We start from the raw sequence: 27,500 nt of genomic DNA on the forward strand, positions 1-27,500 counted from the left end.
CACACTAGCACACACACACACACACACACACACACACACCAGCACAGGTGGGCAGAGTTACGCTGACGAGGCAACTTCTGCTGAATAGACAATCTCTACTGCCATAGAGAGGCCAGCTCCTGAATGTCATGTGTGTGTGTGTGTGTGTGTGTCCTCTTGAATTTCATCTTGGGGATCAATAAAGTATGGATCTATCTCCTATCTATGTGTGTGTGTGTGTGTGTGTGCGCACGTGCACTGGTGTGTGTGTGTGTGTGTGTGTGCGCGAGTGCTTCATACTAGTTCATGTGCAGTGTTGTTGCAGTGGCTAAGCATGTGTGTTGTCCTCAGGGTCGTGTTTGCCTGATGGCAGTGCATGTGTGTTGTCCTCAGGGTCGTACTTGCCTGATGGCAGTGCTAAGCATGTGTGTTGTCCTCAGGGTCGTACTTGCCTGATGGCAGTGCACGTGTGTTGTCCTCGGGGCCGTACTTGCCTGATGGCAGTGCTAAGCATGTGTGTTGTCCTCAGGGTCGTACTTGCCTGATGGCAGTGCAGTGGACCCACACTACTACTTCAGCACGGTCAGCTCCAGCTTCTCCGTGTCGCCGCTCTTCACCGGGACCAGCGGCCGAGACATCAGCGTCCCCCTCGAGCTGCTCAGACAGCTGCTGGACATGGTAGGGGAACACACACACACACACTCACACACACACACATACACATACACTCCCTCTCATTCACACCCACACCCACACATAAAATACGAATGCACATACGTACGTACATACACACACACACACACACACACACACACACACACGCACACACACACCCACACTCTCTCTCATTCACATCCACACCCACACACAAATATGCACGCACATACGCACATAGACACACACACACACACACACACACACACACACACACACACACATATATGCACATGCATGCACATGTAAACACACATATCTCTATCTGTGTCTCTCTCTCTCTCATTCACACCCACACCCACACACAAACACAAACAAAGGTGTACACACACACACACACACACACACACGCTCCCTCTCATTCACACCCGCACACAAACACAAACAAAGGTACACACACACACACATTTGGTCTCTCATTCATGGCTGTCCTCTGCAGCCATGTCACTTGAAGACGACAACCCTTGTGTGAGACATCCCTCCCCATCTCAGTGCTGCATCTCCCCCCCCCCCCCCCCCCAGGTGAAGCGCTTTGTCTCGGAGCCCTTGCTGAAGGCACTGGACGCCACTCTGACAGAGGTCGCTGAGGTAGGCTCTCCAGTTTACCCGCTGAATGTTAGCCAATGGGCAAACACTTGTGCAAATCATTGATTCATCTAAAAATATTGTGTCTCACTATAATGCTTGCATGCATATATACCATTAGGGGATGCTTATATAGGTCATTATTTAAGCTTATAGTTCATACTGCTTTGTGGCTTAGGACACCTTGTTCCATATATCCTCTCCATAAGAGTAGTATTTAAAGCAGTACTATGGAGTTGTGGTGTAAAACCTAGCTAGCTAGCTTCTTCAAAGGCATGCAAAACAAACACCACCCCAAGCCTTACAGTAGTTTCCTGTGTATTAGCCACATTGTGTATAAACTGCAGGATAGTGTTTTATGCAAGTTAAAAAAATAAAACCATATCAATACCATATTACGGTAACTTCCCCAGTGTATTAACCTCATAGCTGAAGAAATTGCAATATCAATGTATAAACCGTCTTTTGGCAACATGGTCAGCAATGCCTTGCTGTGAACGGTGATTCCTACCCAGAACACAGCACTGCATAGTGCACGTCCTAGATAACTGGTAGGAACACCACAAACATTAATCTTTCCTCCAGATGACCATATACTATCAAAATTAATTTGAAGATGATACCAAAACTAAAAAAAGTAGCACAGTTTTGCATGTATTAGTGTATTCAGTGATGGTAATTCATTTCATGAAAGCCCCTTCCCTGATGTAAAGGACCTGCTTCTCTGTCTGTGCTGAGAGAAGGGGCAGAGATACTCTGCACGCTCCTTTAACTCGTCCTCCTGTAATTATGGAGCAGTAAGCATGTGTGATTATGTCTGCTAAGGGACCTGCCACTTGTGTGTGTGTTGTGTGTGTGTGTGTGTGCGTGCATATGTGTATGTGTGTGCACTAAGCATGTGTGATTATGTCTGCTAAGGGACCTGCCACTTGTGTGTGTGTGTGTGTGTGTGTGTGCGTGCATATGTGTATGTGTGTGCACTAAGCATGTGATTATGTCTGCTAAGGGACCTGTCACTGCCACCACTGCTGCCACCACTGCTGCCGCCGCTGTTGCCGCTGATGGTGATGGTGATGGTGATGGCAGCCTATTAGGCTATCAATGCTCTCGGGCAGGGATAACATTGCTGTTAGGAACGCTGCTTTGTCTTTTGTCTTTGTGCGTATGTGTGTGTGTGTGTGTGTGTGTGTGGTGTGTCAGTGTGTGTGTGCGTGCATATGTGTACGTGTCTGTGTGTTTGTGTGTGTGTGTGTGTGTGTGTGTGTGCTTGTCTGTGAGAGTGTATGGCTGGGTTTTGACAGTGTAATGTGGGTAATCTTTTCTTGATGAAGGAAGAAGCACTGCATACTTTTCATGCACATTACTTAAACATGTATACTCTGTGTGTGTGTGTGTGTGCGCGCTTATGCATCTGTGTGGTGTTTATGTGTGTGTGTGTGTGTGTGTGTGTGTGTGCTTGCACATCTGTGTGGTGTGTGTGTGTGTGTGTGTGTTTAGGCCAACCCTGGTCTGGACCTGTTCTATACCAGCTTCAGTGACCCGCTGTATGTGGGCATGTTCAAGATGCTCAGAGACACCCTCTACTGCATGACAGGTGAGCGCACACGAAGCCGAACATGCCCCATGCCCCTTTGAGACACCCTCTACTGCATGAGAGGTGAGCGCACACGAAGCCGAACACGAACATGCCCCATGCCCCTTTAAGACTCCCTCTACTGCATGAGAGGTGTAGCCTTGTGAGACCATCCTGATCTCGCGAGCTTTCAAGGTTTCACTCGCAGATCAGTCTGGCAAGTTTTCGTTAAAGAGAATTTGGAGCAGTTCACCAAACGAACGTCCAATCAGCGTTGGCTTTGAGGCGGGTTGAGGTGTGACGCAACGAACAACATGACGGCATCCACAGATGAGATGAGCATAGCTATTATATCGCGCAAGTTTTATTCAAATTAGAAAGTATTCCTGGGTAAGCTGTCTCAGCCATGCAGCTGGGAGGAATGAACGACACGGACATCCTCCACGGCCGATTCCAGTTCATAATGGAGGAATATACTTTCTTCAGAAGTGTAGGGCCTACCGTGAAAACTTGATGGGAATTGTCGTTGATTAGGTTCATGTCACATACAAATGGTAAGTTAAAACATCTTAACGTTAGTTACGTTACCTAACTTAATTGTATGTTAAACGAAGGCATTAGAAGAACACTTTGTTAATCTAATTGGTTGATTTGGCCCGTCGATAACCACCAAAGGTGGTGATAGACAGATGGTTTATCCAATCAGCTAACCAGTATTTCCGCCCCTTCCCAAAAGTTCTTCAATGAAAAGTTCCCAGATGGATATGCGGAGCAAATCCATCTGGCGGAGTCAGGTTATGAGAGGTGAGCGCACACGAAGCCGAACATGCCCCATGCCCCTTTAAGACACCCTCTACTGCATGACAGGTGAGCGCACACGAAGCCGAACATGCCCCATGCCCCTTTAAGACACCCTCTTCTGCATGAGAGGTGAGCGCACACGAAGCCGAACATGCCCCATGCCCCTTTGTCAATGCAAGGCTTTGTGCAGTCGGTTCCTGCTCATTAGTCTACATATTGTTACTCATGCTTAAAGTTCCCAGACACTGTGCTGGAATTCAGCCGTTGAATTCAGAGTTGACCATATACGTATGACGGCTTTGAAAATGTCTGATGGCTCTAAGCTTCCTGTTTCTTTCAGCAGTAACAGCATCATACTACTTTAGTGGAGCTTTACAAATATAAAAATACCAGCACTCTCTTTTTTCGGTTTTAACACAATTGTCCCTCTTCTTTTTTTGTACTTTCTTCTCTCTCTGTCTCTCTCTCTCTCTCTCTCTCTCTCTCTCTCCCTCTCTTTCCTCTCTCCCTCCCTCTCCCTCTCTCTCTCTCTCTCTCTCTCTCTCTCTCTCTCTCTCTCCTTCCTCCTCCTCTCTCTCTCAGTCCTCCACAGCTCATTTGTGAAGGAGGTGCATGACTTCGTGCTGGAGCAGTTCAGCAGTAGCCAGCACTCTCTTTTTTCGGTTTTAACACAATTGTCCCTCTTCTTTTTTTTGTACTTCCTTCTCTTCTCTCTCTCTCTCTCTCTCTCTCTCTCTCTCTCTCTCTCTCCTTCCTCCTCCTCTCTCTCTCAGACCTCCACAGCTCGTTTGTGAAGGAGGTGCATGACTTCGTGCTGGAGCAGTTCAGCAGTAGCCAGTCGGAGATGCAGCGTGTCCTCCACGAGGCTGACCGGTTGCTGGGGGAACCCAGCCCGCTGAAGCTGCGTTGCCAGGCCAACGCCGCCTGCGTGGACCTCATGGTGTGGGCCGTCAAAGACGAACAAGGTGGGACCGCCGCTGATGACATCATCAGAGTGTGCCACCGGCAGTCACACAGAAGTGATCTCAGCTCTGGAAAAAATTAAGAGACCACTGCACATTTTTCTGATGTCATCCTACGGTTGCTGAGTGACATTCGAATGAGTTGATGGTCCTATTCAAACTTGCAGCGGTCTCTTAATTTTGAATTTGACCGTGTCCGTCAACTCATTCGAAGTATAATTGTGTGGGAAGACCAAACGCCCCCCTGACCTTACTTTGATCCTCTGGTGAGTCCGGGCGTGTGCAGGCCCGAACTGCACTGTATGACCACTGAGCATAGATAAACAGTAAAATGTACCTGGGACGGTAGAGGGGTTAGAAACCCATGAATGAAAATAGCCTATTTATTTCTGGTAGCCTATTTTTGCACCAAAAATATGTGAAAACCATGAAAGTTTAAAATGTAAAAAAAAAAAAAAAAACTCACGTTCCCAGCGCCCCCCTAGGTAGTACGAACGCCCCCGTTGAGAAACCCTAGGGTAGACAAAGGAGGGTTCTCCACGCTTCTGCCGTTTGACGACAATCCGGTGCAACCAGGCCAGGACAGACGGTGCGGACCGGCGTCTCTCCTTCTCGCTATAATTGTTTGGGCTTTTATGCCTTTTATACCTAATCGGATAGGACCGTGAGGAGAGTGAGAGGAAGAGAGTGGTAGAGGGAGATGGGTTGGAATCGGGTAATGGCCTGGACCAGACTCAAACCCACATCCCCGCGGGCACTTGGACCCCAAATGTGGTGTGGACTCCGTAGCCACTTGCGCCCCAGCGGCCCGACCTCATGCATATTTGATTAATGAATTCCTCCCCGTGAACTGCTTAGTGGTGATGATTAGCACTACAGATGCGCTCCGTGTGCTTGCGCAGTTTGTCGGAAGGCTCATTGAGGCAGCCTCATTTCCAGCACATGCACCCCTACATGCTGTGAGCCCTGGCTGAGCACAGAGAGGCCCCGCGTTCTACATGCTGTTCCATTAAAAAGTCATGAGGAATAAAGGCTTCAAAGCAGGCCACTTATTATCTCGGAAATTCAGTTTGGCCAAAACAAGCAAAAGGCCAGCGACTGTGCCAGCCAGTACAGGCATGAATAAATGTTGTCCGCTGCCTCAATTTGTTACTCTCCCTTGTTTTTATTTCCCTCTCTTGTGTCGGTCGTTCTCCCCTGCTTTCTCCCTCCTTCATTTCTACATTTATAACTCTGCCCCCCCTCTCTCTCTCTCCCTCTCTCTCTCTCTCTCCCTCTCTCTCTCCCTCTCTCTCTCTCTCTTAGGAGCAGAGAATTTGTGCACTAAGCTGTCGGAGAAGCTGCAGTCCAAGACGTCCAGTAAAGTAATCATTGCCCACATGCCACTGCTCATCTGCTGCCTACAGGTACTCTCAGCACACACACTCTCAGGCCTTGGGGTCAAGGGTCATTACATTTCTCTTTTAATTCACTCAATGTGTGTGTGTGTTTGTGTGTGGGTGCTTGTGTGTGTGTGTGTGTGTGCCTGTATGTGTGTGCCTGTATGTGTGTGCCTGTGTGTGTGTGTCTGTATGTGCGTGCCTGTGTGCCTGTGTGTGCCTGTGTGTGTGTGTGCCTGTGTGTGTGTGTGCGTGCCTGTGTGCCTGTGTGTGTGTGTGTGTGTGTGTGTCTCAGGGTCTAGGGCGTCTGTGCGAGCGGTTCCCAGTCATTGCCCACTCTGCTACCATGTCTCTACGGGACTTCCTGGTTGTGCCGTCACCTGTGCTGATCAAACTCTACAAATACCACAGTCAATACAGCACGGGTCAGTATACACACACACACACATTACACACACACACACACTCACATTACACACACACACACACACACACAGACTCACATTACACACACACCCACACACACTCACACACTCACAAACAAACACATATGTGTATTTAGAGACTCTCTCTCTCTCTCTCTCACACACACACACACACACACACACACACACACACACACACACACACACACACACACACACACACACACACACACACACACACACAGTTGTACAGGACATTTTAGTTGACCGCATAAAAAGCACACTTTTCCTCCTATATACACATGCTATCAGCAAGCAGTTAATGTTGGTGATATGATGAAGGATTGACTTCTGTCTCCTCCAATCCCTGCAAAGCTGGAGAAATCAAAATCAGCGTGACCAATGAGCACTCGCAGTCCACCTTCAACGTGCTGTCCAACAGGAAAGACCAGCCGTCCATGTACGAGCAGCTTCGGGACATCTCCATTGATAACGTGTGCAGGTAAACAACCAACAACAATACAACAAGTAAACATGTAAATAACAACCATCACACAAACTGTGACGCTTCATCAAACAACAATGAATACACACAAGATGGCACAAAACTGCAGAACACACACACACATCCAAACTTTCAGCACAATGCATAAACAAATTATATGTGCTGGCCAGCACACATCTATTATCTAAATATTTCTCAACAAAACAGATATAAATACAAAACATACACCAACAAAGAGTAGACAACACTATACAGAGCACATCACATTATTGTTTTTATATTATTGATTGAATGGACATTATTGTTTATTGTTGCTTTTTCCCTCATTTTAATTGTTTATTTCATTAGGCTATTGATTGAATTGACATTGCTTATTATTGCTATTCTCCTTATTATAGTCTGACCAACATTTCAATCTGTTCCCTGTTAAATTTAAGTATTATATTGTTTTGTATTTGTATGTCGCTTTGGACAAAAGCGTATCCATAACCATAACCATAACATCATGATATGTCTTAACTAAATTGGAGCAAATTACCTGTTACGTGTGTGTGTGTGTGTGTGTGTGTGTGTGTGGATTTTGTGTTGCCAGATGTCTTACAGCTGGTCTGATGATGGATGATGTGATTGTGGAAGCCTTCCTGGCCAGTCTCTCCAATCGACTCTACATCTCACAGGAGAACGACAAGTACAGAACACACACACACACACACACATACACACACACACAAGTCAAGTCAAGTCAAGTTTATTTATATAGCGCATTTCATACACAGAGGTCATTCAATGTGCTTTACATAAACAAAACCAAACAATAATAACAAATAAAAGCATAGAAGGGCAATATAGTCAAAGAATAGTTAAAAGGTAAAGATCATAATAAAAAGGAAACATAAAACAAGGTAAAATCATTTAAAAATAAAGAATAATTAGTAAGCAAAACAAAGGCAAAAGTAGTAAAAAAAAGTAATAAAAGACAAAGTAGAATAATTATCAAGGCAGATTCAGAATTTGTTACTTGGCACAGTTAGCAGAAAGCATCTGAGAACAGTTTGGTCTTAAGTCTAGATTTAAAACTGGCTACAGTTGGGGCCTTTTTGATGTCATCCGAAAGTTGGTTCCACAGCTGAGCCGCATAGCAGCTAAAAGCTGCTTCACCATGTTTAGTTCTAACTGTAGGTTTTACTAGCAGGTTTTTCACCTGGGACCTGAGAGGACGAGAAGGTGTGTACTGCTGAAGCATGTCTGACAAGTATTTAGGTCCTGCTCCATTTACTGATTTATAAACAAGCAATAGTGCTTTAAAGTCAATTCTGTGACTTACTGGAAGCCAGTGCAAGGACTTAAGAATTGGAGTAATGTGGTCAGTTCTTTTAGTTTTTGTTAGAATCCTAGCTGCTGCATTTTGTATCACCTGAAGCTGTTTAATAGTCTTTTTAGGAAGGCCTGTGAACAGTCCATTGCAGTAATCAACTCTGCTGGAGATAAATGCATGAATGAGTTTTTCTAAGTCATATTTTGACATCAGCCCTCTGAGTTTGGCAATATTTTTGAGGTGGTAAAAAGCTGATTTAGTTATCGCTTTCATGTGGCTGTTGAAATTTAGATCACTGTCAATTAATACACCAAGATGTTTAACAGTATCCTTTGCCTTCAACCCTTTTGTGCCAAGGAGAGTGGCAACCCTAAGTCTTTCCTCATTTTTACCAAATATAATTACTTCAGTTTTTTCTTTGTTCAGCTGAAGAAAATTTTGAGACATCCAGGTGTTGATTTGTTCTATACACTGACACATAGATTCAAGAGGACCATAGTCGTTTGGTGATAGAGCTAAGTAAATTTGTGTGTCATCTGCATAGCTATGATATGAAATCAAATTATTTTGAATGATTTGTCCAAGTGGGAGCATATAGAGGTTGAATAATAGTGGCCCCAAGATTGACCCCTGGGGAACACCACAGGTCAAGGACGTTGGTGTTGAGGTACAGTTTCCGATGGCAACAAAGAAGCTCCTTTCTTGTAGATATGATTTTATCCAGCTGATAACTATGCCTGTAAATCCAACCCAGTGTTCTAGTCTGTGTAGTAAAATATTGTGATCAACAGTGTCAAATGCTGCACTAAGGTCCAGTAGCACTAGGACTGATGTTTTACCTGAATCTGTGTTGAGGCGTATGTCATTGGAAACTTTAATGAGAGCTGTTTCAGTGCTGTGATTTGCCCGAAAACCAGACTGAAAGTAATCAAAATACCCATTTGATGTTAGGAAGGTGGTTAATTGATTAAAGACTACTTTTTCAATAATTTTGCCAATAAAAGGCAGATTGGATATGGGCCTGTAATAGTTTAGCATGGAGGCATCCAGGTTATTCTTCTTGAGAAGTGGCTTTACAACAGCTGTTTTCAGTGACTTAGGAAAAGTGCCAGACAGCAGTGATACATTTACAATTTGAAGGACATCCGCCGCTATGAGGTGAAAAACAGTTTTGAAGAAATTGGTAGGCAGAGTGTCTAAGACACATGTGGAAGAGCTGAGATTCTGTACCGTTTTTTCAAGTGTTTCGTAGTCTATCAAGCTGAACTCTGACATCAAGTTTAGTTTCCCTCTGTTTGTTGCTGGAAGTTCAGGTTGTTGAATTTGTAATTGAGCAGATATGTTGAGTCTCATTTTGTCAATTTTACCTTTAAAAAAAGATGAAAACTCATTGCATTTATTAGTTGAGAGAAGTTCAGGCGCTAATTGTGAGGGGGGATTTGTTAACTTATCAACAGTTGAAAATAGAATACGAGTGTTATTTGAACTTCTATTGATAATGTTAGAAAAGAAAGACTGTCTTGCTTTGCATATTTCAGAGTTATACGTGCGGAGCATCTCTTTATGGATTTCATAGTGGATCTGAAGTTTGTATTTACGCCATTTTCTTTCAGTCTTCCTACACTCTCTTTTTAGAAGTTTAACTGCTGGATTTTGCCTCCATGGTGCTTTCTGTTCGTCCTTAACTTTCTTGAATTGTAATGGAGCAATGTCATCCATAATGTTTGCCATTTTTGCATTAAAGTGATCAAATAAGTCTTCAGAGTCTGACAGTTGACTTGACTTTAGTGAAAGTGCTTGCTCAAAGATCATTTATGATTCTCCTTTTTACAATCATAGCTGTGTTTTGAGTGTGTGGGGACATAGACACATCAAAGAACACGCAGAAATGATCAGATAAGGCCAGGTCTTTAACAGCTGTAGAGACATCGAGACCCTTTGTGATAACAAGGTCGAGGGTATGGCCGAGAGAGTGTGTTGGCCCCTGTACATGCTGTGTTAGGGAGAAAGTATCGATTAGTGCAATGAATTCCTTGGCATAATTGTTTTCAGGATTATCCACATGCAAGTTTAGATCCCCTGATATAATAAGACAGTCAAACTCTATGCAAACAACTGATAGCAGTTCACCTAGTTCTTCAAGAAAAACTTTAGCTGAATGTTTTGGAGGCCTGTAAATTGTCAGTAATAAAATGTGAGGAGAAGACTTAATGCATGCACACAGATATTCAAATGAAGTAAAGTCACCGAATGACGACTGATTGCACTGAAAAGACGTCTTGAAAATTGTAGCTATCCCCCCACCTCTTTTATTTGCTCTGGTAGCACTCAAAAAACTGAAATTTGGGGGAGCTGATTCGATGAGAGTAGCAGCACTGTTTGCTTGATCTAACCATGTCTCAGTTAAAAGTAAAAAATCAAGGTTGTGTGTGCAAATTAGATCATAAATTAAGAATGATTTGTTTGAAAGAGATCTGATATTTAGGAGTGCTAGTTTTGCTGTAAGTGTTGGGGAAATATGATCCATTGGGCGAATCTGAGGTTGATGTGGTACAGGTAGGAGATTGGACTGGTTTACCCTATAAGCTCGATGCATTTGTGTTCTATTTCTTGTCAATACAGGAATAGAGAATGTCATGGGCTTACTGGGTCCCGGCATGTCACACAGGCAAACTCATCTGCTCACAAATGCACAATCACCACATGCATATTAACAGACACAAATGGCCACACACTCACTCACAGATACAATAGTATGAACACACACACACACACACACACACACACATACACATACAAATATACATACACACACCCACACACACACACAAACACACAAACAGGGGCACAGACAATATTAATAACACAATTATCATAAGTGAGTTTCGAGACACCAGATCCAACCGGCTCCCTCAGAATCTCTCGAGCTGCCTTCTGGACTGAGCATGCTCATTACACATTTCAGACTGCACCTCTGTGTTGCCTCGGAGTCTGTTCCCATGGTTACCGCTCACAATTGTCCCATCTCGCCTCTCTCCAGAGATGCCCATCTGATTCCGGAACACACCATCCGCGCGCTGGGCCACATCGCCGTGGCGATGCGAGATTCGCCGCGAGTCACGCAGACCATCCTGCAGATCCTGCAGCAGAAGTTCTGCCTGCCGCCATCACAGCTGGACGTGCTCATCATAGACCAGCTGGGCTGCATGGTCATCACTGGGAATGTAAGAACACACACATACACACACACACACATTTACACATACACACACACACACACACACACACACACATACACATTTACACACATACACATTTACACACACACACATACATTTACACATACACACAGGGTCGGACTGGGAACAAAATTCGGCCCTGGCAATTTTCTCCTGGACCGGCCCACTACTGGACCGACTTAGGTTAATGACTAACCTAAGTATGTCATTATATGGCCAACTATAAAGATGTAATCTGCCTGTTCCCAGGGATGGGTAGTATTTCTGAAACATGTAATATGTGTTTCAAATGCAAAATAGTATTTTGTCATTTGTATTTTATTGGGTTGAAGGAAATGGCTCTGTATTTTGTATCAAAATACTTTATTGGTGTGTATTTTTGTATTTTAAAAATACTGCAAAATACTATATGTGAAAAACACAAAAAAAGTAGATACTACAGACAGGTGTAATGAATAATTGGTAATTTGGCAACAATGGTTTATGTTTATCGCAATCAGCTAATGTGAGAACAGCTGTGTTCAACAACACTTACAGCTTTTCAGTGACGGCTATTGCTGAAGCATCAGCTCTGGTCTGAAGCACTGGTGTGAAGTGGTACGCAAGTAAAGATGAGCAAGTTGACCTGTGCAAGTTCACATAAGGACACTGACAAAGGCAACCATGTCCCATTGTCTCCATGCCAATCTTTAACAGAAAAATGTCAGATATCTCAACCACAATGACATCAATAGATGGTAAGGTGTTAAGTGTGTTTGAATTCCCTTCCTTGTAGCATCCTTTACTGCATTCCACAGTGGGGAGAAGTTCACCTTGTTTAATTAAATAACAATTCTATTTCCTTATTAGCTGCATACTTGAGGTTGGAGATATTAAGGCACGTCAAGTCTCTCACATACTGGAACTTCAAGATACATAGCCGTATGAATTTCTTATTCAGTTCTGCACTGGACTTGAATTACGAATTTTGGCACAGATACACAATTATGATTTTGGCCTATTGATTATAATGTGGTTAATTGAAAGCTCTGTTAGTCATTTGGATAAGCATCAGCTAGATGACTAAATGTAAATGTAAATTCTTGAATTATTCTTAATTCTGATCACACTACATGAACTTGCATAGGGCAATTCCATGGAAAATTACATTTTTGGTAACATCCATAACGCCAATAAAATGTGATGGTATGATATGATGTGAATGATTACATGAAATTTGAACTTTTGCTATTTTTGGCTGAAGAATGTAAATGAGAAAAAATGCACAAAAAATGAATGTTATCATTTACATCATACAAATGCCAAGGCATTTCACTGGCGTTATGGATGTGACAAAAAGTCTATTTTCCGTGGAATTGCCCCATACGGTATACGACAGAGGCCAAATTGTATTGTTTTTTACTATATAGTTTTAATAGGCTAAATGTTTGGGATTAAAAAAAAAAGCTTTTTTGCAGTGCTTCCATACTTCCTTGAAAAAAGTATTTTGAGTATTTTCTAAATACAAAAATACAGTATTTTATTTTGATACATACGTAATATGGTTAGGCCTACTGTATTTTGTAGTTTATTTTAATACATTAAAAATGAGGGTATTAGGTATTTTATTTAGAAATACATTCTGATGTATTTTTGCCCATCCCTGCCTGTTCCCAGCATTAGCACAACACTTTGCTATGATTAGCTTGCAGTATTTTTAAAATACAAAAATACACACCAATAAAGTATTTTGATACAAAATACAGAGCCATTTCCTTCAACCCAATAAAATACAAAGGACAAAATACTATTTTGCATTTGAAACACATATTACATGTTTCAGAAATACTACCCATCCCTGGGAACAGGCAGATTACATCTTTATAGTTGGCCATATGATGACATACTTAGGTTAATACTGTATTTCACCAGTTAGGGCACCAAAATGGCCAGTAGCTGCACTGTGTAGCCTATCTTGACATGTCTTTAAGTTTTGGGTTACAATATACAGGTAGTGGGCTCTCTGTTGATTTTAATGAGAAGGCCTAAGCCTAAAGTTACAGCATTTCTATCACAATTGACCAGAATTTGACCTTTTGTCTTCTTTAAAAAAAATTCTGGCTATGATTGTTCCTTGTATTGCATCATGAGCCATCACTGCACCTATTGCATTCTTCTGTAGCCTAGCTCAGTCATTATGTTGTACCACATCACCCTCCATTAGAAGTGCAATGAGCTGCATTGAGCATAATAAACTGCATTTAGAATTCCAAATCCATATTTCTAGATATTTTGGTAAAAGTAACTTAAAAGTAATACAATAGTAGTGTAATGCCTTACAATTCAGAGACAGTAATATTATAATGTAATGAATTACTTTGAAATGACAGTAATAAGTAATACATAATATATTACGATTTTGAAGTAACTTGCCCAACACTGATTAAACCACATGTCACTGCTTGACTAAATAAAAAAAAAATATAGGCTACTGAACATGCATGGAGATCGTCATAGTTGACACAAATTATGATTTGTGCCAACATGTTGTAGAAACACAACCACAGTTAGGCCTATTTGGTGCAAATCTTCTACATTGGTTATAGTCAGAGATTCACATTAACTGTAGGCTATCACCACAAGTGTATACTAAACGTTTTGCCCAAGTTTGTGTGCCGTCATCACATTTTGCAAAATTAGGCTACCTTCGTTACTAACCTACCAGTTGATACTTTTTACGTGCATCGACTCGCGATTGATTGTGCATCTAATGTAACACTCGGTGGAGAGACTTCCACTTTCCAAGTTCCACTTTCACTGTCGTTGTGAGCTAAAAGGCTAATATATGGGGAATACTTTGAAGTTCCTTTTGAGTCCAAACATGAATAGGTTTTCTTTAACCTCTGCTACACTTTTCCACCAAGTTGTGCGAAAATGGTACCCGGAGTTTTTTTATGTTGACAGACAAACCGCACTACAGTAGCCTACATGGTGCAGTAAATGGAAGCTCTTCGTAGCGCGTGCAACTTACGTCTATAAAAACAATATATTTATGGAATAAAATTAGACACCTCTGATTGCTGTTTACGGTTAAACTGCGATGATGGAACACCAGCCAGCGGAGGGCACTTATATAGCCTAGGCTACCATGCATGGACTCGTAGGCTATATTTCCCCACAAAACAAGCGGCTGCTTGGACAAATCCACTTGAGGGGTGGGGCAGGGGGGCGCGATCGTAACACACACTGAACCTGTCATGAAGAGGCCAAAATGATTGACCTGTCACCCCCCAATCCAAATGGATGCAACTGCATTTATAGGGTAAGCCTAGGTCTACACTTTCTTTTACTGTCTATGGGTCTACATGACGGGCCGCAAATAGGCTAAATAACTTTAAAAAAAAAAAATCCCGGAGGTCACCGGCCCACATGTGGACCGGCCCACCGGGCATTTGCCCGGTTGTACAGATTATCAGTCCGAGCCTGCATACAGGCTGGACGTACTCATCATAGACCAACTGGGATGCATGGTCATCACTGGGAATGTAAGAACACACACACACACACATTTACACATACTGTACACACACACACACACACGCACACACACAACTGGACGTACTCATCATAGACCAACTGGGATGCATGGTCATCACTGACACATACACACACACACCTTACATATTCTCCACATGTAGAACCATCACAGTTACAGCACACATACATCTGTTGTAATTCTTTGCACAGCAATACATCTACCAGGAGGTGTGGAACCTGTTCCAGCAGATCAGTGTGAAGGCCAGCTCTGTAGTCTACTCCGCCACTAAAGACTACAAGGACCATGGATACAGGTATACCACCTGACATACTGTACCTAATGATAGAGGTATACCACCCAAACATACTGTACCTAATGATAGGGGTATACTACCCTGATATACTGTACCTAATGATACAGGTATACCACCTGACATACTGTACCTAATGATACAGGTATACCACCTGACATACTGTACCTAATGATAGAGGTATACCACCCTGACATACTGTACCTAATGTGTGTGTGTGTGTGTTTGCGTGTGTGTGTGTGTGTGGGTGTGGGTGTGGATGTGGCCAGGCACTGCTCTCTGGCCGTGATAAATGCGCTGGCGAACATCGCTGCCAACCTGCAGGGGGAGCTGTTGGAGGACGACCTCATGGTAAACCTGCTGGAGCTGTTCGTCCAACTCGGCCTGGAGGGCAAAAGGGCCAGTGAAAGGGCCAGCGACAAGGGGCCTGCACTTAAGGTGTGTGTGTGTGAGTGTGTGTGTGTGTGTGTGTGTGTGTGTGTGCGTGTGTGTGTGGCAGGGGGCTGGCTTACATAGGAAGAGGGATGTAATTCTTGAGATACAATCTAAAAAATAAAAACTAGCCATATTATTTTACATGCTGTTAGTGCACTTTTCACTATTGAATAAATTATTTGTTTTAGTTGCTGTTGTCTTTACTGTTTAGTTTATTTGTTTATGTGATATGTCATATTTGTTCATTTGTGATGTATCTATAGCTCTATTTGTTTATATGTGATATGTTGAAATGTGTCCATAAATTTGTTGTGCTTATGATGTGTTTGTTTATAATGCGTTTGTTTGTAATGTGTTGTGTTTATAATGTGTTTGTTTATAATGTGTTTGTTTATAAGTTGTAAAGTGTCTGTTTTCCCTCAGGCCTCCAGCAGTGCAGGAAACCTCGGAGTCCTGATTCCTGTCATCGCTGTCGTAAGAGAACACACACACACACATAAACACACTCACACACACACACACACATAAACACACTCACACACAGACACACACACATAAACACACTCACACACAGACACACACACATAAACACACTCACACACATACACACACACATAAACACACACACACACACACACACACACACACACACACATAAACACACTCACACACAGACACACTGCCTTTATTTTCCTCTCTTGTTCACTTACATACACACAACACACTTTCACTCTCCATGAATTCCTGTACTCTTATTTCGCTGACACCATAAACATGTGATTGGATTTTAGATTCTCTCTCTCTCTCTCACACTCACACTCACACTCACACTCAGACTCACACTCACACACACACACACACACACACACATATCTCTCTCTCTCCCTTTCTCTCTCACTCACACACACACACACACACACACACACCTCTCTCTCTCTCTCACTCACTCACTCACTCACTCACTCACTCACTCACTCACTCACTCACTCACTCACTCACTCACACACACACACACACACACACTCACTCACTCACTCACACACACACACACACACACACACACACACACACACACACACACACACACACACACACACACACACACACACACACACACACACACACACACACACACACACACACACACACACACACACACACACACACACACACACACACACACACACACACACACACACACACACACACACACACACACACACACACACACACACACACACACACACACACACACACACGTCACGTCCTTAGTAGTGCTGACGTCCACTTCTGTCCCTCCCTTACTCAAGGGTGTCATTTTGATAAAAGGGAGAAGGGAAATGTCTCAGATTCCTGTCTGGATCAGCAGAGAAGGCAGTGCCTACCGCCAGAGCCTGTAATGGCCCAAGTGCATCCCTCTGGAGTATTGGTCATTTTTATCTCTCATGCTTTATGGCTGGCTGCTAATGGTGTATAAACATTAGATACGCCAAAGTGTGTTTACCGAGTTTTCCAGTGGAGGAGGAGGAGAAGAGGCAGCACTCCAGATCATTGAGGCATTGCGGCTATAAAAATGACTTGGGTTTATGCATGCGACTATAAAGATGACTTATGGTGAGGCTGATCAGGAGGTCTGACTCTGCTGATTGCCTGGTCTGTGAGCGTCTGTACTGGCTCTTGCCTCTGTGCATTGTATTGTAAAAAAAAAACAAAAAAACATCTGAATTGCTCTCTTCTGCTGGACTTGAGACTGCATCACAATTCTTTCAATATTCTTAAATATGAATACTCCAAATAGTACTTAAAATGTTGATTTCTTTATCAGCAGCAGAGACACCAAATGTGCAGGTTATGTCCTCATATTATGGCGATGCAGTTTGCTCTGGGTTAGGGTTCAACCCTGTCAACAAATATTGACTTGGCTTGCAAAACAGGACCCCAGGAGTGGGAGGGTGTATCTGTTGTCGTTGACCAGTGTTGGCACCAGAGCTGACTGGCTGCCTGGTGGCACAGCAGGGTATTGGTGCCAGTGAGCTTTCTCTCCACTGTGTCCGCTGGCATAGCAACTGTTGCCGTGCTGGCATTCACTACCATAGGTGGTCCCTCCTATTCACAAGCTGTGATATTACCTGGCTCATGCGCCTTGGGAGAATTTACTATCTGAAGGTGAAAAGGAGAGGGAGAGAGACAGAGAGAGAGAGAGACAGATCCCATTTCCCTGCATAAATCTCTGAGTCTCTATAGACCTGTGCATAACATGGAAATCCAAACTCAAAGTGTGGCTTTAAAGTGCACGTTTAAATTATTAACGTTTTTTGTTGCATGACTGCGAGCAGTTACTCTGACATTTCGCAGTGTTCCCCTTCACACAAGGGTTCTTATTTATTCAAAACAAAGGTTGTGTGAGAATGCATATCCGCCTGAACTGAGTGTAATTGAACTCTGCTGGAGTGAATGACAAATCCACATCCAGATCATCATCCTATAACTTTTATTGGCTTTAATCCACATCACAAACACTTGCACACCTAAAGCCATTATTACTCTCATAAAATAAAAATTACATTCATTGCTTACATACAGTTGTAGTCATCAGACATATGCCGTTATATCCATATACACAGTGATTTAGCATAGTTGCTAAAGTGCCTGAAAATGTGCCTGTTGTACATTCTTCCTTTATGAGTTATGGACGCCCATGGATGGTGACGAAATGCTAAAGAGTGTTAGCATATGAAAGCCTTTGGATGGTGAAGGATGATAAAAACTGTTAGCATATGATAGCCTATGGATGGTAAAGGATGCTAAAGAGTAGCGTGATGTGGCACAGAAATGGGTAATGCCTGTTTGCATCTGAGGTGCTGTTTTTTCAATAGATAAAACATTAACAGATGACAAATGTTTGAGTGTGTTCAGTGTGTGTGTTTTTGTGTGTTTGAGTAGGCGTTAATGTTGACCAATGTGACAACAATGTGAACAATGACTAAGTGTTTGCAATAGTATTAAGTAATATTTGATTGTGTGTGTGTGGATTGGAGTTAAAAGTGGCCAGTGTTGGTACACAGGGTTAGGACAAGGAGGTAAATGACCCTTTCTTTAGGGGTCAAGTTGTACATGCATACATGTGTGTGTATGAGAGAGAATGTGTGTGTGTGTTTGTTTGTATGTGTGTGTGTGTGTGTTTGTATGTGTGTGTCTGTCATTAGTTCTGCGTGGGGTTGACCACACGGCCCATGAAGACCAGGCAGTCGGTGCGATGCTCGTAGATGAGGAAGAGGAAGGGTCTGTCCACGATGAAGCGCGTCTGAGTGGACAGGGGCATGAAGCCCACCTGCGTCAGCGCAGCCGCCTCAGTCCCCTCCTCATTCACCGTGATCGTCCCCTGGTGCTGGAACTGAACGAGAGGAAGAGTGTGTGTGTGTGTGTGTGTGTGTGTGGGGGGGGGGGGGAGAGATTTGATTAGTGAGGTGAAGTTTATTTAATAACAGTTAACTTAGATAGTCTGCCCACCATGGATACATAACAAATGATCTGTTAAGATTCAGAATCAGAATCAGATTCAGAATGTTTAATATATTGAACAATTACTGAGCATCACCAAATCCGACCTCTAACTTTAACCTTAACCATAAATTGTAGTTAACAGTAGTTTGTTGATAATCTGAAAATCTGTTGATAGCCTCTGGGAGGACTATAAAACCAAAGACTGACCGTTGATTTTTTTTTTTCTTATATATTATTTATTTGTTTATAATGGACTTGTTATATTACTTTGTACACTGTTCTTAATCTTAACACAAGCTCAGGCAACACTGCGTCCTTAACACAAGCTCAGGCAACACTGCGTCCTTAACACAAGCTTAGGCAACACTGCGTCCTTAACACAAGCTCAGGCAACACTGCGTCCCAGTAATCATGCTGATAAAGCAACCTCTGAACTTGAATTTCAGTGTGAAGGAGAACGAGGGCGAGACAGAGAGAAGGGAGAGCGATAGAGATTAGTTGGTGAGATGGAAGCACAGGTGAGTGGAGGAGGGGGGAGCGCTGTTGAGATGGAAGCACAGAGAGGTCACGGAGGTGAAATAGAAGAGTAATCAGAAGGAAGAGGGAAAAGCTCATTGAAAGCGGGTCAAGAGAGTCACGATAGTGAGAAAGCAGAGATTGGAGAGGAAGGAAGGGCAGAGATGGACACAGAGAGAGAGAGAACCTTGCAGTGTAAACCCATCGGAATTTAGTCATCTATACGAATCAAACTGTGTGTATGTCATATGTCCTATGGGGTGTGGATATTATTATCAATTAATTATTCATTCATTTCAGGCCCAGATAAGCCAGACACTCTCAATGGTCGAAGCCAACAGACCTGGGAGGCCACTATTGTTACTGTAGATTTGCGCCGTAGCGTGTCTTACCCAGTTGATGAAATATAACTACGGTAATAGGACAGCGCTCTAAATGGACTTTTTAATCGTCCCACGAAAAAGTGGATTTGGAGTGCTGTCTCATCCTTTTAAAATATTCAGCATCCATTTCTCAAGTTATTGTGTGGAATTGGATTACTTTGTTTTACCCAGTTGATGGCAATCTCCTCTGCTGTCATGGGGCTGAAGTCTCCCCCCTCAAAGAGCTCAGTCAGTCCCATGTCCTTCAGGTGGCCGATGAGGTCGTAGTTCTGTTTCAGGTTGAAACGGGGGAATACCACCTCTCGTGTCCTTGAACACAGTCACACACATTTAAAGGCACAGTCGGCTAATCTGGCAAAAAGTTGTTGATGAGCACAACAACCGAACAAATTACACACCTCCAGTCCGGGGTCCTGAAGAAATGTGTTCATTGGCTAGAATGGCCCGGTCCAAAACATTGTTTGTTTCCTATTTACAGAACTATTTCCTATTTACGAACAGTGGTTTTCTTATAAGTGCACACACTGAATGCATAGCTTTATCACCACAGGAACAATATGCTGAATTTGACAAGTGTATTGGACTAGAGTCACACACTCTGTGTCTAGCACTGTGAAAAGAAACACTTTACAGAGCAGATTCATAAAAAACCACTGTGTCATGGAGCCTATAAACCTGTGGAAAAGATGGGGATACGAGAGTGTTTCTCATGCTTCTGCACTCCAGCCGTGAGAAAAGTCTAAGTCGTTTACATGAGCAGGCAAAGGAAAACACAGACGTCTCGAAGGAGAACAGATGTATACAGACAGCAGGGGCAGACGTGTCCATTTTCATATCATGCTGTTATTGTTTATCTTGGCGAGGCTTTGTGTCATAACGCAGCGTTCACTGTGTGGTCTGCGCCAGATCAAGCAGCAGATTTTTCCCACAGCAGATTACATTGCCTGCAGGATTTAATAGAATGTAGGAGGACTTTTCTAGAATCTTTCTCATTTCTAAACTCCTACTCCAGACTTAGGCATGGTGAACCTTATTAAGATTCTGTCTGATCATACTGGGCATTTTATTCTTGATGACCTTCCTCTGGTGGTGCTGTGCTCACCAGGGGTGCGTGTTCCAAAAGCATAGTTGCTAACTATGCACTGTAAAAAATTATATCTTACCAAGTGTTATAATCTTATATTAAGATAAAAAAATCTAGTTAGTATTGTTTTTAGTATAAAGATACTTACTTTGAGCTTTCTTGTAAGATTATTTGACTTAAAATAAGTCAAAATCTTCTTAAATTAAGATTTGAGAGTACTTACTCCACTGGCAGATACATTTACTTGTTTTTATGTCTTAATTTAAGAAGATTTTGACTTATTTTTTTCTAGGAAACGCTCACCTGTCTGGTAGTATCCTGACCTGTTGTGTCTGTTCTCACCAGTTTGGTCCGCTGCTATTCTCACCTATTCATTCTAGTAGATTTGTCAGTTCTCACCTGTTTGGTCAGGTGTTGTTGTCACCTGTTGGCTGTGTTCAGCTGTCATTCTTACCTGTTGGTCATGCTGCTGTGCCACTTGTTGACGAGTGTGAGTGAGATCTCCTGCTCGTCATACCAGTCATCAGGTGTTACTCTTACCTGTGGACAGGTGTTACTCTTGCCCGTGTTCAGGTGTCGTTCTCACCTGTTGGTCATGTTGCTGAGCCACTTGTTGATGAGCATGGGCGAGATCTCCTGCTCGAGGTTCCGCATGCCGGACAGCTTCTGGGGGATGACCACCAGCATGCTGATGTTGCCCGTGTAGGGTAGACGGAGGATGTCGCACTGCAGCTGGTTGTCGCTGGCCGCCTGGTAGCTGCCCTTGTTCTGCATCATGGCTACGCGAACCTGCTGCTTCTCGTTCACGCGGAAGTTACGGTAGTGCGTCTGCTCCTTGGGGAACTTCATTTCCCATGTGCCTGAGGGGCAGATCAGAGGGAGGAAGTGAGTGGGTGGAGAGGGGGGGGTTAAGGGTTCGTGCATGGTGTGTATGACATATGTAGATTTCGTCATTAGCTGTGGCCTGTCATGGCCGCACTAAAAACTAGTGTTTGCGCCAATTTTTTGTGTGTTGACTGTAAATGCAAGTTCAAGTTTTCAAGCACTGGCTCCGCATCAAGAGAATACAAAATCTATTTAGGGTATTTAGTCAGTGTTACTGTAGTAACAACAGACCCACAGTTCAGTTTGGCAATGCATGATGGGTGCCTATTCAAAGTGAACGATTTCCGCTGACAGAGATGGATCGTGAGTCAGGGATGGATCGTGAGTCAGGTGTTACCAGACTGTCAGACCAAAGAAGAAGTTGGGCCAAGTGGGACCAGACAGACCCCCGTATTTTTGTGTGTGTGTGTGTGTGTGTGTGTGTGTGTGTGTGTGTGTGTGTGTGTTTGTGTGTGTGTGATACAGTAATATTGTTAAGCGCTACTATAAGACCATAATTTCTCTTGGAGGATGAATAAGCGATCTGTCTACCTATCTATATGGTCTTTTTCTAATCCACCATATGCACCCAATTCTCTTGAAAGGTGGAGCTTCCACCGCAAAGTCAATACACTTGTTTGTGTGTAGATTGACATGCTACAGTTCATATTGATTTGAGGTCAGGTCAATAATTGAAATTCCTCATCGAGTTCTCAGATTCCAAATTCCCGTCTGTGGCAATAGCACTACACTTTATCAAAAGGAGGATTCTGATTAAATAGAAGCACCAACTTTTAGCTTTTCTGCCCTGTGCTCAGGGAGTCACTTTTAATCCAAAGCTTCTCAAACAAAGAGGCATAATTCTGGTCTGCTAAATTAAAGAGAACCAATCAAAAGATTGTGAACTTTGTGAACTCTGTGTACTTTTCCTGAGATATTTACATAGCACTTTGTGTTTGGGTTTTTTGGAGTCCAAGGCTTCTCACAACCAATGGAAAGGAGCTCAAAAATGTTATCCTTGTCTTCAAGGCCATGTGTGCATTTTGTGTTGCTTTGGACGGTCTTAAGAAGTCACTTGATGTTCTTTTGGGCCCCCACTGTCGACTTCAAGGCAGCGCTGCCACCATTCACTTCAAGGCAGCGCTGCCTAGCCTAACCCTAATCCTAAACCTAACCCTAATCCTAAACCTAATCCTTGCACCTTCCAGGCAGTTCTGCTGTGAAGTTGACGGTGGGGGCCCAAAAGATCATGGGCCCTATCATGACATTCTAAAGTGCATCGTCACTCGTCAAAAGTCTATTCAAATTTAGTAGGATGTCCAGTTCACATTGGGAGGGTTTTCGTCCTCAAAAGTGGAGCGCATGGCATAACAAGGTGTTCCTAGGTCTTTTAATCAGGCATATGGGTGTGTTTGGGGCGTAACATCATTTTAAACCAATGAGAATGACATCTGTCATTCCCTTTAATGGCGCAACGCGCGATATGTCAAATAAATGCATCGGTATTTTGGCATTCAATGGCGCATTTGAAGGAGGCTGCTTGCGAGACCGTATGGAATAGTCATTCTTAAACCATGCTTTACTAAAACCTAGCATAGCCTTCACGCATTTGCACTCGTCTATTATTTGAACTCATTGGCAAAGTGAAACTAACTTCACCAAGGAGTCAGTCAACGACAAGACAGTTATATGCAGTTACTTTCACTATTGACTGACAATGGGTTACCATAGAAAACATAGGCTGGAAAAAGCAACACTTACCCTAATGTTGCTCAAATGACTAAATAAAACAACATTTATCCTGCAGAGGAGTTGCTTATATCGTGACAGTGCGTCTTCAGCTGTGCTCCATTGTCTCTCGCCTCTCCCCTAATCACTTTTAACCGTCATTACCAATTTGCAAATGATGGTGAATAACTACTCATCATGAGATGTACAGTATTTCGTAATATCTTTATTCTAATTATGTTTACCATTGTAATCGTGCAATTTGTAATGCTTTGCATGGACGTGCGCTGGTGTGCGTTCATGAATGATAGAAGGATGGTGCTTGCACCTGCCAATATGACTGTTGACATGCGCTCTTAAAATAGCATATGAACAACTCGCCATTGACTTCTGACCAGGTTTAGGTGGTGTATGATAGCTATTTTTAGACAATGCGCCAGGTCCCTCCCTAGGTTGTTAATTGCCACACCCCTGGGCGCAATGCTTAAAAAATAAAGGTGCAAAATAACGAATTCAACTTCGTGCCGGTGAATAACGAACTTTACGCCATGCGCTGGTGACCCAAAATACAGCCCCATATATATATCTAAGAAGTCAAACTGCCTCAAACAGACCTTGGGCGTTTGGGAAGTCAAATCACTGTGTTTGTTTTCCATCTTCTTCCATCAAAGCCACAAAAATAAAAGCATCAAGCGGTAGTTAAAACTCCCATGATAACTCAGCCAAATTAGTCATGATTAATAGGGCTGTAACGATACACCAACCTCACGATTCGGTTTGTATCACGATTTTTGACCCACGGTTCGATACGAATCTCGATTTTTCTTTTTTTTTTGGGAGGGGCTAGACATTTTATTAAATAACATTTTAATAGCCTCCCTTAGAACACCAGAGGATTACAATATAATATATTATTTTATATCCTGATATAAAAATATTTTTCTGAATGACTGATATTTATGACAGCACACTTTATGCAGATTAGCCTATAGCCTAGGCCTACTATTTTTTATTACAACTCTACCTCTTTAATTCAGCTGTCTGGTTGAAGCCTGGAAATATTGTAAACAAAGTAGCATATAGCTTAGCCTATCATAGTCTACTGATTGGACTGTTCAGTTTCCCCATGTGTGTTTAAGTTTCAAGGTAATACTTGTTCTCCTTGGGACAGGCCCTTTTGGGAAACGTTGGTATTGAGATGATCAGTCAACTTCAATGCAGGAGTTTTAAACAAATATGTGCAGCATGCTAATGATGCTAAGCGGATTTAATAGTAATTTAGCTAGTCGTCTACATGCGTCCTTGCTTTCACGATTGTGAATGTTTTATTTTAGTCGCGCGTGTTCATTGAGCAGAAGAGGGAGGGAGCGCGAGAGAGAGCGGGGCAAAGAGAGGGGGTTTACTTCTATACTGTTTGGTAAAGTTGCACACATACCGGTAGTCTACAATGAAAGCAAGGAGAGGTATGAAATTATTATTTATTTATTTATTTATTTTTGGACAACGTAGGCTACCGATAAGTAAAGCGGGAGTTGTGGGTTGCTTTTGCGGCCGCGTAAACGGCAAAGCACTGCGTGAAACACTAGAAAGGGTGTGTCGCGATTCTGCCTTTTCACACTGCAACACAGTATCTTTGAATGTCGCGATTTCGGTTTCGAATCGTATATCGTTACAGCCCTAATGATTAATCATCTTGAAAAGAATTCATGTGAAACTCCACAAAAGATTGGAGTCAGAGGCCTAATTAAACATCTCAACACATTGATTATTCCTCAACACATTGATACTACCATCCTTAGTGTAGTAATTATGATCAATATGAAACATTATGAAAGAATTTTAGTGCAATAACTACGCTCAGACCATTAAGCACAGCCATCTTTGACACTTTTATGCCAAATCCTTTACTGGTTTCCTGTGTTGTTGACCATCTGCACATATTGAAATGTTTGTGGTCTCTGTTTGTGTGTGAGTGTGTGTGATCTGTGTGTGTGTGTGTGTGTTTATGAGCTACTTCTCCATGGCTCACCTTTGAAGTAGAGGTAGTTGAGGAGCATCAGCACCATGTTTGGGTCGACGCTCTGCAACGGCTCCTTGATCAGCCCTTTAGTCAGTTTCTGGATTCGGCTGTTGGCCTTCCTGAGGAACGCGGGGTCGGCGAAGTCCACCGACTGCGGCTCGGCAAAGTAGTAGCCCTTGGCGTCGGTGCGGAACGGCTCGTGGACAGTGACGTCCTGCCGCAGGTAAAGGTCGTTGACGGAGCGCAGCATGTAGCCGAAGTTGCGTCGGAAGAGGCGGTGCGTGAGCTTGCGGAAGAGCTTGTGCACAGTGGCGTTGTTGTAGTGCGCGCTGGCGTTGACGAACTCGCCGAAGCCCAGTGTCTCGTACAGCTGCACCTGCGTGCGTGGCCCCACCCCCAGTGCGATCATCCCCATGGCGATGGAGATGCCGGCGGGCGCGAACAGGATGTTGTCCGTCTGGTTGACATGGTTACGCAGGCTGCGGTAGAGGCGGAAGCCGAACTTCGCGTTGACCACGTTGATGCGCTGCAGCCGCGAGCGCCCGTGGAAGAGACGCAGCAGACGTGCGCGGCGCACTTTCGGGTCGGACGGCCCGGCCTCCAGGTCCAACTCGGGCGCCGGCGTGGGGATGTCATCGATCTCGTCGCCCTCGTTGTAGTCATCCTCGCCCATGGCCAGGATTTTATCAAAGTCGAGGTAGTCCTCGTACTCAAGCTCGTCGGTCAGCGTGTTCGCGTTATGGAAGTCGTCCGGGATGGACTCCATTCCCAGCGAACCACCGGACACCGGTCCGCGCGGATCCACTGGCGCTGCGGTTGCAGGCTCGGCGAAGTGCGACTCAAGCGGTTTGATCCCAGCCTCGGCCGGCCCAGTGAGCAGCAGCAGACAGGAGCTCACCGCTAGAGTGAGGAACCACATCCTGACAAGGACACAGGGATCGATTAGTCATGTCTGTCACTATGTCTGATCACAGTTGTTTAAAGAGAGTCAGTGATACTCACAGAAAGACGTTGTGGTTGTAGTAATAGCAATAGTGGAATTTGTTTAAAAGAGAGTGCCTTGGAAGCTTCTTTGATTTCCCATTTGATTTCCCATCTAAAAAGTATCTCGACATCTATTTATTTTTATAGTGGATTCAGGATGTTGCATTTAACCTTCTATATATAGTTGAGCGTTGTCAATTACAATTTACAAATTATAAACCCTTAAACAACATCTACACATGTAATCTACACAACATTGCTGAAATGTGTTTCTCATTAAACATTCACCATTAAGACATATTGATATTATTTCATAGTAATCCATATTTCAGTGGTGTAAAATGGTTGAGATTGGCTTTTTCTGTACCATTCTAAAGTTGAGCACAAGAAAATCTCTGCCATAACACTTTCTCCAACAGATCCTAGAACAGAAACCTTGAAGCCGAATAAGTTTATTTAGCCTACTATTTTACTTAGACCTGATTTGTTCTTATAAACTGTCAAAACTGTCAAGGTATGACATGAAAAACGTTTAAGCCAGTTTATAAGAACAAATCACGTCTAAGAAACCTTTAAGCTTTACTTCGATGTGAACATCAGCTCACAAAATCATGTGAATCAACTTTGTATTTAGAAAAGAAAAATATGATAAGTTACTTCTATTCTTTGTGAAATCTG

General features: G+C 43.2%; 2 protein-coding genes across 4 annotated transcripts in view; one reads left to right on the plus strand and one right to left on the minus strand.

Annotated features, from left to right (window-relative positions):
• The window catches only part of pi4kab (phosphatidylinositol 4-kinase, catalytic, alpha b), a 65,050-nt gene that overhangs the window by 9,852 nt on the left and 27,698 nt on the right, over positions 1 to 27,500 (plus strand). For 2 of the 3 annotated variants that reach the window (XM_076271235.1, XM_076271237.1), the window contains exons 8-19: positions 509 to 657; positions 1,216 to 1,281; positions 2,776 to 2,872; positions 4,426 to 4,617; positions 5,920 to 6,020; positions 6,289 to 6,418; positions 6,794 to 6,920; positions 7,516 to 7,611; positions 11,279 to 11,462; positions 15,204 to 15,307; positions 15,574 to 15,742; positions 16,163 to 16,213. In XM_076271235.1, coding sequence (XP_076127350.1) covers positions 509 to 657; positions 1,216 to 1,281; positions 2,776 to 2,872; positions 4,426 to 4,617; positions 5,920 to 6,020; positions 6,289 to 6,418; positions 6,794 to 6,920; positions 7,516 to 7,611; positions 11,279 to 11,462; positions 15,204 to 15,307; positions 15,574 to 15,742; positions 16,163 to 16,213 — 1,466 coding nt within the window. Of the gene's footprint in view, positions 1 to 508; positions 658 to 1,215; positions 1,282 to 2,775; positions 2,873 to 3,701; positions 3,719 to 4,425; positions 4,618 to 5,919; positions 6,021 to 6,288; positions 6,419 to 6,793; positions 6,921 to 7,515; positions 7,612 to 11,278; positions 11,463 to 15,203; positions 15,308 to 15,573; positions 15,743 to 16,162; positions 16,214 to 27,500 lie in introns of those variants that run through there. The other variant, XM_076271238.1, reaches the window with a different exon arrangement.
• serpind1 (serpin peptidase inhibitor, clade D (heparin cofactor), member 1) lies at positions 18,772 to 26,757 on the minus strand. Its single transcript, XM_076270260.1, has 4 exons — positions 25,848 to 26,757; positions 21,813 to 22,086; positions 20,310 to 20,451; positions 18,772 to 19,133 (listed from the first exon to the last, which is right to left on the minus strand). The coding sequence occupies exons 1-4, from the start codon at positions 26,755 to 26,757 to the stop codon at positions 18,942 to 18,944; spliced, it is 1,518 nt and encodes a 505-aa protein (XP_076126375.1). The 3' UTR covers positions 18,772 to 18,941.

Source organism: Alosa pseudoharengus, unplaced genomic scaffold (genome assembly GCF_046254945.1).
Source record: "Alosa pseudoharengus isolate Yale_2024_CS ecotype anadromous, Long Island Sound unplaced genomic scaffold, YU_APseudo_1.1 YU_APseudo_1.1_scf_6, whole genome shotgun sequence".
NCBI lineage: Eukaryota > Metazoa > Chordata > Actinopteri > Clupeiformes > Clupeidae > Alosa > Alosa pseudoharengus.